General features: G+C 44.1%; 1 protein-coding gene across 1 annotated transcript in view; it reads right to left on the bottom strand.

The window, feature by feature from the left end:
- Positions 1-3,321: 3,321 nt before the first annotated feature.
- The window catches only part of LOC127045068 (neural-cadherin-like), a 65,348-nt gene continuing 56,392 nt past the window's right edge, over positions 3,322-12,277 (bottom strand). Inside the window, exons 27-32 of the mRNA XM_050940486.1 lie at positions 11,834-12,000; positions 11,253-11,517; positions 10,238-10,418; positions 8,511-8,764; positions 5,899-6,053; positions 3,322-3,914 (exon numbers count right to left, since the gene is read on the bottom strand). Of these exons, the coding sequence (XP_050796443.1) occupies positions 3,513-3,914; positions 5,899-6,053; positions 8,511-8,764; positions 10,238-10,418; positions 11,253-11,517; positions 11,834-12,000 (1,424 nt within the window). The 3' untranslated portion in view covers positions 3,322-3,512. The remainder of the gene's footprint in view (positions 3,915-5,898; positions 6,054-8,510; positions 8,765-10,237; positions 10,419-11,252; positions 11,518-11,833; positions 12,001-12,277) is intronic.

The raw sequence follows: 12,277 nt of genomic DNA, 5'->3' as shown, positions 1-12,277 counted from the left end.
TATTTGCTAGACAGCTGAATATTATCTGCTAGCAGTAGAAATGTGCTGTACTCTGCTATATATGAACTAATGAGACACAAGGCCCTTCTTCCTTTTATACACATCTTCCTTCCATATGCACAGGGGTGGGCAAACTTTTTGGGCCGAGGGCCACATCTGGGTGGGGAAATTGTATGCAGGGCTGGGGCAGGGGGTTGTTGTGTAGGAGAGAGCACAGGGTGGGAGAGAGGGTGTGGTGTGCAGGAAGGGGCTCAGGGCAGGGGGTTGGGGTGCAGCAGGGAGCTCAGGGCAGGGGGCTGGGGTGCAGGAGAAGTGTGGGGTGTACGAGGGGGCTCAGGGCAGGGAGTTGGGGGGTGGGGTGCAGGAGGGGTTTGGGCTCCAGCCCAACACCGCTTATCTCAAGTGGCTCCAGGGTGGCAGCAGTGCACACCGGGGCCAGGGCAGGCTCCATGAATCCCTGCCCTGTCCCCAGCCCCACGCCCCTCCAGAAAGCACTGTGGCCCCTGGGGGAGAGGGATCAGAGGGCTCTGCGTCTGCTGCCCTTGCCGCGCCTCTGGGTACCTCCCCAAAGCTCCCATTGGCCACAGTTTCCTGTTCCCAGCCAATGGGAGCTGCTGGGGGCAGTACCTGGAGGCAAGGGCAACACATGGAGCCCCCTGCCTGGGGGCCGCAGGGATATGATGCCGGTTGCACCGTGGGTTGGATCCAAAGCCCTGAGGGGCCAGATCCAGCCCGCGGACCGTAGTTTGCCCACCCCTGGTCTAGCACATGGAAGAAAGCCGCACAGTCCAGTGCTTTCACCATAAGACCCTTCTCTCCAGTGGACCCTACCTATTGTTCCTTTGCACCTTCACTGATCCTAGGAAAAAATATACTGCTAGCTATCTATAAACTTTCCTAAGCTATGCATGCACGTGTAGAACCGGTAAAACACTGGCAGACTTTAGTTGCATTATAAAATACAGTCCAGATGGAGGACAGGTAATGCAGACTACTCCCCTACACCCTGGAGTCAGTAGTACACTGAACACCTCAAATTCATCTCTTCCTTACTGAAGACATAATGCATCAATACGATAATCCTGAAAATCTTTACTGAACTTCAAATACAAAAGAGTGATAGGAGGCATACAAATTTATATACAATATCTATAGTATAATTTAACTGAATGTATTCAGTACAAGACTCAAGAAGCAGATAGCCTTACTGAAATTTTGAGGTTCAGTAACTTTCATTTATAGCACAACATGTGCTTCAGAAGTATAAAATAGCTATTACAATTACTAGTTTCTTACAAAAAGGTAATACATTTATATTTTAGTAAGTAGGGAGAAACCTTCATTATGCCAAACATGACAATACATTGTATGGTTGCCATGATCAATGACTTTGCATGAACAAGTCAATATCTGTCTATCATAAAGGAACGAGTCATGGTTTGAGTTGCTATCCTGTTTTATCTACTGCATAGTATCTATCTGATAAATATCAACATTTTAAGTATGGTTTATATGAAGTATTTCATTGTACTAATTAAGTACATTTTTTACTCAGTTGACAGATTTTTTCAGCGAAGTGTGTCTCAGAATATTTGTATTAGAACAATTACTGTATTTCTCAAAACCTCCCTTATTTTAAATAGAGTATAGTAACTCCTCAATCAGCTGTCTTGCAGCGTTCAGGAGGCAGGGGAAGCCTGTGCGCTGAGTCTTCGCCCCTCCCCCCTGCCCGCAAAACGCTGCAAGCCAGCTGATTGCTGTGGGCAGGAGTGGGGGGAGGAGGCACTGATCCACAAGGTGTGCTGGTGAGCAGGAGGCGCTGTGGGGAGGAGGGGGCATAGGGAGGCTGCCAGCTGTGGAGAAAGCAGGCAGCCAAACAACGTAAGAGTGGAGCATTGCACAACTTTTAATGAGCATGTTCCCTAACTGATCAGCATCGTAACAACGAAATAACGTTAACCGGGATGATTTAAAGTGAGGAGTTACTGTATTCTCTCTGTAGCTCCACTTCTCATAGATCAAGCATGAAAGTCAGGCACAGTGATGGAAGGTCTAATTTTAAAGCAGTATTTTATTGCTATACATCACATTTACATAGAATTGGCTAGACTAAAAATCAGGCTTCATGTATAGTGTTGTGGTATTAAATAATGAAAAATGAGTATAAAATAATTTAATATATAGTTAACAGCTTTAAAGCATTTTACAAACACTAACTGATCCTCACACATCAAACCTAGGAAGTGGGTATGGTCCCCAGTTTACGGAGAGAAACTGCTTAATGTGACTTGCCCCCTACCACTGGAGCTAGTGTCAAAGCCAGGATTAAAACTCAGGAGTTCCTGACACTGATCTCGTGCTCAAATCACCACTTCTCTCAAGAGGCTTATGGTGGCAGCTCACTTTAGCTATTACATTCCATTAGAGAGAGTGTGAGTGTGAGTGAGTGTGTGTGTGTGTGTAAGGGGAAGTTGGAAGATAAACAACTTACCTAGTACGTTGTTTCTAAACCTTGTGACACGTCTTCCCTAAGGGCTTGTCTACGCTACTGCACGGGGTCAATTGAAGATACGCAACTTCAGCTACGTGAATAGCATAGCTGAAGTTGACATACTTAAGATCTACTTATCACGGTGTCTTCGCTGCGGTAAGTCGACAGCTGATGCTCTCCCGTTGACTCCACTTACACTTCTCATTCTGGTGGAGTACCGAAGTCGACGGGAGAGCACTCAGTGGACCCCCGCTGCATTGATCGCTGTCCGCTGATCCGGTGGGTAGTGTAGACAAGCCCTGAGTGCGTGATCAACAATGTAGCAATGTAACATGTATAACTCCATTTTGCAAACCAGTGACGTGTTTATACACTATACGGAAGGACATTCTGATCTTCTTTCTGCTATCCCCAAGTGTTTACTTTGCTTGATCCCATCCCCAAAGGCCTTAAATTAAAGGTCTGGACAATGTTTATAAGGGTGTGTGTGCGAGGGGAGAGAAAGGAAATAAGAGAAGTGGACAACTATCAACAAAAGAAAAAGAAAAAAATCAAGAAAAATAATGTTTTATATTTAACATCTATAATTATAGTTGTGATTTTACAGTCCAAAATGTTTGCAATTTTATAATAATCTCCCCACCAGTAAGTATCAACTTGTTCGTAATCACACTAAGACCAAGAAGAAAATAACTGAAGTATTTGCATACAGGATGTTTGTAATAACTCACTTTGGCCTACACAAAATAAAGCTATGTGTGTGCTATGCTATTCAAAGTATTCAAAAAAATTCACACATTAAAAAAAACCTTTACATTTCTAACTTTAACTATCTATTTATACAGTACATACAAAAAGATTTTGTATTCAGAGTGTCACATAAGGGAAAGGTGAGTGATTCATATGAAATGCCTGACTCAATAAATAAGTTATTTAACTAATTAGAAACATTTTAGCATCTTATACAAAACACTAAGTAGAGTTCATATCACAGCAATGTGTTGGGTTCCCATCTCTCCATTTACAAGTGTTCATTTGAAAGCGCATAGAGTTCTTTAAGCTTGTCAAACTTTGATCCCCACTCATGGAGGTCATTATAGTTTAGATCTTCATCACCACTGGAGGAGTCTAAGGAACTAAGGCTCCCTGCCAGAGAGCACTGCCCCTCTAAGCAGTAAAAGTGAACAGTGTCTGCTGGAAGACTACGTAGATCATTGTCTGCGTCGTATATTATTTGAGACACATATTCCTTGAAGTCTGAAATACTGGTGACTGCAGAATTTGAGTCTCTTTGATGTGAGTGTTTTGTAAATGGGTCTCTCTCTGGACAAAAATGTGTCTTGAAGTGTGGAGCAGTGGTTTCTGAGGAGAATTGGGGGATGCTTTGCAGGGGTTTCTTTAATTCGTCTATATCATAAGCAGTCTGAAACACATTAATTAATGCAAACATTAAAGAGATATGTACAACACAAAGCAAATGCCCTAAACAGCAAGCAACAGGCTTTTTTAAACTCACAAATGAAGCAGAGTATGGGAGGTCTTCACAGACTGAAGAAAAGAGAGAATCTGAAAAGGGATGACACCTTCAGATTAGACAAAATCTCTGTGAATACTGACAGTCTTTGGCCACAAACAAAAATCCACCATGTTCCATGCAAATTCAGAAAAGTGGAAGGTAGATACGGCTGTAAATGGAACCTCCACTCCAAAGTCATTATGTCACCAGCGTGTCAAGTCATAATGAAAAAAGTTAAAACTTTTCCAACCCCCCAGACAATATTTACCCTGGGCCAGTATCTGGGATACCTATAATCACCATTTCCCTTTTCAAAAGTGAAGTATTTAAATAGAGTAAAGATTTTTAGAGTTACAAGATGGCTGAGGTAATTTCTTTTATTGGACCAACTTCTGTTGGTAAAAGACACAAGCATGACAGCAAGCCCTACAAGCCGAGGATGGTTTTGATGGACTATCCCCACCTGGTCCTTCACCGCTTGTAAGGATGGTGGCTGTGAGGGATGGCTTCGAAGAAGGAGGTAAGAACAAAAATAAGGGCTTGTCTACATAGGGATAAAGCCTAGAATAGCTATTCTGCATTAGCTCATGTGGACACTCTTATTCCACACTAAAGGTACATCTACACTGCAGCTGAGAGATGCAATTCCTAGCTCAGAGAGAGGTACACACACTAGTTATGCTCAAAATAGCAAGCTAAAAATAGGAGTGTAGCTGTGGTGGCATGGGTGGCAGCTCAGGCTGGCCATCTGAACATGTACCTAGGATCTTGGACGGGGTTGTACTCTGGGGGATAGTCTGAGCTGCTGCCCATGCTGCCATGGCGATACTACTATTTTTAGTGCATTAGCTCAAGCAAAAACTTCCAAAATGTATTAACCTAAACTACACAAAGCACTCCTCAGGCTTGTCTGCAAGCTGAGGCGTGAATCGACAATGCACTAGCCTGCCATGCATTAACTGACTGTGTGGACCTGTGATTGCACTAGAAGTTCCACAGTGCTCTAACAGCAAGAGATTAAAGAGCCCTATAGAACTTTCAGTGCATGGAAGCAGGCCAGCAGTGCAGACAAGCTGTTAGTGTAGAATAAGTGTGTCCACTTGGGGAGTTAGTGTGGAATAGCTAATCCAGGCTTTAAATTCATCCCCTAGTAATTTCTCACTATCTTCCCTGCAATTTCCCCATGTAGACAAGCCCTAAGGTAACTTCAGGAATCCACAAGAAGCCTACAGAGGGCTGCTTGGGAAACTTGTATGCCCCACTGATCTATACACCTGAATGAACTGATCTATTTGAGCCAAAGAAATATTTTTCCTCTTTTAAAACATTAAGTGACTTGGATAGGGTCCAGCTAAGTGAGAGTTAAAAAGCAAGCTGAGCACATTTGTTATAACTCTTCTCAGACACTATTATAGAGAAGTCATAGCAAATGGAGTTTGAAAAGTTACAAAGTAAGAGTGAAGTACTGGTAATTACTCCCATGACACTTTTGCCTACATAAATTCCTTGCTGTTGCTGTATTGGGTAATGTTCATCTGTGTGTGAGAAACAAATTTCCTTATGTCCCCTTCTTTTTCACAAGTTCTTACACTAAGTGCAAGGTGCTTTAATACACAACAGCTTGCCTCCAGGAGATTCAGATCTATTACAAGACATGTCATTAGAGAAAAACTTTGGGGATGGTGGCGGGGTCAGGGAAGAAGAGGATTATGTGAGCAAGATCATCTGGGTGCTTTAGTTAGTCACACATACCTCTTGAAAAGTTCCATGCATTTTTTTGAAATTTTGTTTTTTTATTTTCTCAACATACTGTTTCTTTGACAGGAAGGTGAGAGCCATTTGGGTCTGGATTGCTGTGTGTTTAAAATATTGTCAAGATGCTGTACCATACCTGGTCATGTTCTCCCCCTCCTTCCTCATTATAATTGAAGACATTTTCTCTAACGTTCTCCCAGCTTTCATGCTCTTCAGGAATGTGATAAACTCCTCCTTTCCGAAACCCTGATCTCCCCCACTGACTCCACACTGTATAAGAGACTAACAGAGCTGGAACAAACAGATGCATATATGTTTATTATGTGGCCTCTACCTTCCTGTGAAATGTATTCACATTTGAAAACAACCTGAGAAAAATTATTATTTAATAGCCACATTCCCAGGTAAGAAATGCATTGTTTAAGCCTCAGTATCCAATTAAACATAAGTACACTCTCCAGGAAGGTAATGAATAATTTATACGTTACATCAGAAACTTCATTAAAAGAGTATTTTACTTACCTACAGGAATCCATTAGGACATTTAAATAGAAGGCATTTTGGCCATTCTCTGGCCTTTCACCAATCCTGAGTAAATAAGATACCCAAAGTAAGTAAAACACTGTTTTAATGAAGATAACAAATGTAATATAATCATTTGAGTCATTACTTTTCTGACCTATGTACACTTTTAATAGTTAATACAGGGAATTGAAAATTTTATTAGGAGAGAGAAGCTAAGCAATAGTTTATAATAAAATTTAGATTTTGTAGCACTTTTCATAGTCCTAAATACTATGGTTATCCATGAATCTTCTTTAAAAGAAATGCCATTAGAGCATCAGTTTATACCTGAACTCGAACCAGAAGCAGGGAGAAGGGACAGGAAGGAAGGACGTGCTTGTTGGGATGCAGCACTGGATAAGAGCCCAAATCCTAGAACTTTAACCTTTGGCCATGGATACAGTCAGGAAAAATAAAAAATACAACTCTCTCCTTGTCCCTTTCTAAATGAGTGACATGGAAGTGACAATAGAGCATGGAAATGTGATAGCCACATAAAGCGACCAGCAAATTTAGGATTTTAATCACTAGGTGCCAGGGAATGAGAGAGTGATGAGATATAACATGAAAGACTGGGGGGGGGGAAGAGGGAGGGAGGAGAGAGAGAGAGAGAGACAAACCGCCAACAAGGAGGACCAAGAGTGATGTGGTCCTATGACCACACTAAACAGAACATTATACATGGAATCTGAGCTCATTTCACATAAGTCAATCAGGATCTACTCAGACATTTCTGTCCCAAAATGCAGTCGTGGGAGGCATCATTTAAATGTTATTTTCAAGGTTTATTCTCCAGTAATACATCAGCTGCTTTGTACTGACAGAGTTTTGGGGTAACAGTTTGAGCCTGAAATAGGATGCCTCTCCCAGGATATGTCTACACTGCAGTAAAGAACACCCACAGCTGACTTGGGCTTGCAGGGCTCAGGCTATGGGGTTATAGATGTCCAGGCTTGGGCTGGAGCCTGGACTTTTCAACCCTGTGAGAAGATAGCATCCCTGAGCTTGAACATCTGCACAGCCGTTTTATAGCCCAGCATCATGAGCCCTGCAAGCCCAAGTCAGCAGACACAGGCCAGCTGCAGGTGTGTAATTACAGTGTAGACATACCCCATGATCCTGGCTGGGGCAGACACAGGTTCCTTCCCCTCCTGTTTAAAAGAGAGCCTGCCACTATTTTCCTAACTTCTCCTGCAAAAAGCACACAAGGAGCCAAACATTTTTGTGCTTATACCCACCAGTCCAGATACTGAACAACCCCCACCAACTTCAACATATTGACAGCAATGTAAATGAGCACACACTTTGACAACAATCTGGACTAGAGCTGGTCAAGAGTTTTTCTAATGACTGTTATTTTTATTTATTTATTTATTGGTCAGAAAATGCCAATTTGTCAAAACGGTAGCAGTTTTGAATCAGATCAGGAAGAAACCTGGGTTTCCCACATCCCCAATCAGTGTCCTAATCTATTAGCTATTCTGGGTTTGGTGTGGGTCTCTTCCTCCACCCTCTTACCCCCCCAAAAAATGTCAGAAGGCTTCAGTTTTGCCTCACTGTGGAAAAGGAAAATATTTTCAATTTCAACATTTTTCATAGGATAGGAAAACCATTTCCCACCAAGCCCTGGCTAATATAGGTTGAACATACAACCATGTATGAATAATAGAATCAAAGATCAACTAATCTGTATTGAAAGTATATATAAAATATATACAACTTTTATAATGATTGTCTCTCTTTCTGACCCACTCCTTGTACATTGCTTGTCTGCTTACATTGCAAACTCTTTAGGGAAGGGTCTGTGCCTTCCTATGAATGTGAACAGTGCCTACCACATTGTAAGTGCTCCTGGAATACTAATGTGACGATAACAACATGGGAATTTGCGGCAGTTGAGGCTTGGAGGTGAAATAGCTGCACATGTAGTCTTGGGTGCCCCAGGGGAAGCTTTAGAGGGGGGTGGAAGTGAATGGAGGGGGAATCTAGTTTTACTTGAACCAGTCCTGAAGCCAGTGAACTGCAATAATGTGATAATGACTTTCAGTTGTTACTATCCTAAGATGGATTTGAACTGGTGACTCATAGCAGAAATAAAAGGCGCTCTCTCATAAGTGGCAGTGTCCTTGTTTCAATGGTGTAACACACAGTGTGAGAATAAATTAAAAATATTTGCTTTCCTACCTAGAAAGACTAAGAGGCACATGCTGATTGCCAAGATTGAGCCAGAGCTGAGTCCAACTGGTTTTCCTGCTTTCACCTGGCTGATTTCACACCACTTTCCTTTATAGCCATCAGGACACTGGCAGACAAATTTGTCTTGGGAATGTGCCACACAGGTACCCCCATTCCTACAGTTCCAGAGTCCACAGGGTGTAGAGGTGCAGTGTTTAAGCCCTGTAAGATTATCCGTCACTTCTACTTTGCCAGTTGGGCACCTGAATGATGAAACCAAAAGAGTATTTTGGGTGATAGCGGTGACAGGAAGAGCATGCTGCTTTGTAAACGCTATGCAGTGAAAATTGTTCAGTAACTCCAGTTTGCTACTTACACATGTTTCTAAAACCAATAATAAAAGCTTTTAAAGAAAATAAAAACGAAGAAGCGCTCATGCCACATCACTACTATGAAATAGCTGTGAACTGAATGGATGTTCTAGGTATTGCTATGTAAACAGAAACTCCAGGTGTCCCCCTACTTTGCTTCATAAGTCCTGCCTGCAGCATTGCCACAATGCCCAGAGAACAAGAAAATACACAAGAGATACCCCTGGTTCCTCAAAGAACTCTACTTCTTCCCCAAAGAGGGGGAACAGTCTGCTTCAAAACATGACCAGCCCTAGCTGGAGAAGCAGGAAAGGTTCTTTCCCTCCACACACATTCGGAACCAGAGGGAGAATCTGGTAGCCCACACTGACATCCAGAGAAAAAGGATGAGCAAGTTTGTGGCAGGGCTGGATACAGGCTTTGTTCTGGTTATTTGAACATTTTGGAAGGAGGATCCTCCAGGGTCACCCAGAGGAGGGGACAAGTGGGGCAATTTGCCCTGGGCCCCACAGGGGCCCCCATGAGAGTTTTTCGGGGCCCCTGGAGCGAGGTCCTTCACTTGCTCCGGGGGCCCTGGAAAACTCTAGTGGGGCCCGGGCCCCCGGAGCTTCTTTCGCTCCGGGTCTTCAGCAGCGGGGAGTCCTTCTGCTCCAGGGCGGAAGGACCCTCCCCTGCCGCCAAATTACCGCTGAAGCGGGACCCACCACCAAAGTACTGGGTCTTTTGCGGTAATTCGGCGGCAGGGGACCCCCGCCGCAGGTCTTCAGGGCACTTCAGCGGCGGGTCCCGGAGTGGAAGGACCCCCCTGCCGCCAAATTACCGCTGAAGCGGGACCCACCACCAAAGTACTGGGTCTTCTGCGGTAATTCGGCGGCAGGGGACCCCCGCCGCAGGTCTTCGGGGCACTTCAGCGGTGGGTCCCGGAGTGGAAGGTCCCCCGCCGCTGAATTACCACTGAAGCGGAGGCCCTCTGCCGCCAAAGACCCCAGGACACCCTGAATCCTCTGGGCAGCTCTGGGATCCTCATCCCCATCCCGGGACTGGTCCCTCTGGGGACATAATCTGCCAGTAGCATGGAACAGGCTTGGTGCCCCTGTATTCCTCATCTTCCAACATGAAATTGGAAAGATAGTGGAGGGGTAAAACTCCTGTAAGAACACAAATCCTCATGGAAAGCCGGGAAGTCAGAAAGCATGCCAGACTCCTTGCCATGTGGTTCCCAGGTAAGTATATGTGAGAGAACCCTGGAGCCTTCCCTTTAGAAGTAGATTGGATAGTGGCAATCTGCAGGGCTTTATGTAGAAAGAGAGAGGGTCCCAAATGATCATGGCCCACTCCCACAGGAAAAACAAAAGCTAAGTGTACCTGCATTCATGCCTTCTCCACAAGTCTACACAATGGAAAGGACTGTGACAGGGCTGACTGCGGCAAGCATTGGAATGACAGCCAATGGTGATGCCTTGCTGCTTCAGAATGAAGCTGAACTCTGTGCTTTTGTCATCCCCAAGAAGAGGCTGACCATTCAGCTGGACATCACGCATGCAACCTACATGAGCAGAAAAGCACAAAGACAGAGACATACAGTGTTCCTCATAAACCCTCTCAAAGCACACTGCATTGCAAAGTTCTTTAAATATCTTTGAGGACTTGTATCATTATCAAAATGATCACTGTTTGCATGCAAAATAGTCTGATCACAGGATAAGAGTTAAGTAATGCAAACACTATTTTACTAGTGGTCAAGATTCCTTCTGACATGTGCGCCTGTGTTCTTGCTGGCTGGCCCTGCACAGCATTATAGCGCTCCTGCAGCAGAGCTCAGACTTGAAGCTGTGAAGCAGGTGGTTTGATTGGGGCTTTCCTTGCCCAACCTGCTGCAGGCTGAGTAAGGAGCATGAGGGGAACCCAGATGCAAGTGACTGCTTTCTACTTTGCCCAAAACTTGACAGAGAGAGCTCCACCTCCATCCAGCCCAGCCATGGGGGTAGGGGTAGTGAAGTTCTGTGCAGAACCTCCCACCTCACACCCTGCAGTAAATATTCTAATATTGATCCTCCCCTCCCCTCTGGCTGGGGGGAAAGAGGTTGGGACAATCTCAGTGTTGTTCTCCTCCCTTCAGGCCCACAGAGCAGGGATTGGAACTCCACTAATTCTTGCTTTATTCTGCCAACATCTACAGTGGGAAATATCAAAAATCCAATTTACCTCAGTACTAGGGCATTATTTGGCAAACTGAGGGCAAGGCAGTAGTTCTGAATTTCCAGCCAGAGGCCAGATCCTGCATTCCAAGGCCACTCCAACCTACGCAGATATGTCTATGTGGGGCCTGGAGTCTCATTATTCCCTAACATGCCATTTCCATGGTTCATCTGTCACCTACCTTGGAAATCACTCTCTGAGTGGTTAGGAACGTGGTTTCCTAGCACAATGCTTGCCAAATCCATTTCGAACCATCTGTTCGCACCCATAAAGGAGGTCACTTCACGATCCCCTCCGCCATTATTAACACGCAAGGTAAACTCATTGTTATAGCGTTCCATAGTCAGCAGAACCCACTGGCCGTTGTCTATGCGTAATGTGCTCAGTCTCAGACGCTGCTCCTTGTCCCCCAAATTGAAATTAACACCAAAATGTCCATCAACCACCTACAGGAACACAGGGGAACAGACTTTTAATAATGTTCATACTTATACCAAAAATACATGTCCAAACATCAGAACATAAGCCACAAATTGTAATAAGAGTGTTCTCTGCATGGCCAAGCAGCACTGCGCTAGCTGCATTTATTTCTAAGGAAAGACAGAACTTCCATGAATGAGAATCGTTACTCAAAGGGGCAAAGCCCTGCCCTTATTCCTCTGAGGAACAGGCACCTTTAAATATTCAGAAGATGCTTCTTTTTGATCATTGTGCAGTGGCACAAGTTAACGCCACTGACAGAACAGCATTTGGATTGTTTACCTCCAATCTGATGTATCTACTCCCGTCTGCTGATGCCATGCTGAGAAGGGTGCCGAAGGAAACACGGGTGCGTACCATGAGCTGGACCTGGGTAACGTGGGCACTAAGAAAACTTTTCAGTTCATAATGAATCCAACTGTTCCTTCCAAAGGCCCACTCCAGAAGAACTAAACATAACACATGGAAAATATAAATGTAACATCCTAATATTTGGCACTCACACAGACCTTAACTTTTATACACACACAGAGCTCTGAAGAGATAAACTAACCCTCAATATAAGGATTTTAGTTCAAAAGAAACTCTGGCCAAAGTGCTTGGGATGCTGTGGAACACAAAGCAACACAGCTACACAGACTCTGGTCTCTCTCTCAAAAGTTAGAGCAGATAAAAATAGCAAGTACGGGAATACAGGAACTAGAGAGGGCATTATAGCACACAAAA

This window comes from Gopherus flavomarginatus, chromosome 2 (genome assembly GCF_025201925.1).
Source record: "Gopherus flavomarginatus isolate rGopFla2 chromosome 2, rGopFla2.mat.asm, whole genome shotgun sequence".
NCBI lineage: Eukaryota > Metazoa > Chordata > Testudines > Testudinidae > Gopherus > Gopherus flavomarginatus.
Note: the sequence above shows the minus strand (reverse complement) of the source record. Positions and strands in the feature narration are given on the sequence as shown.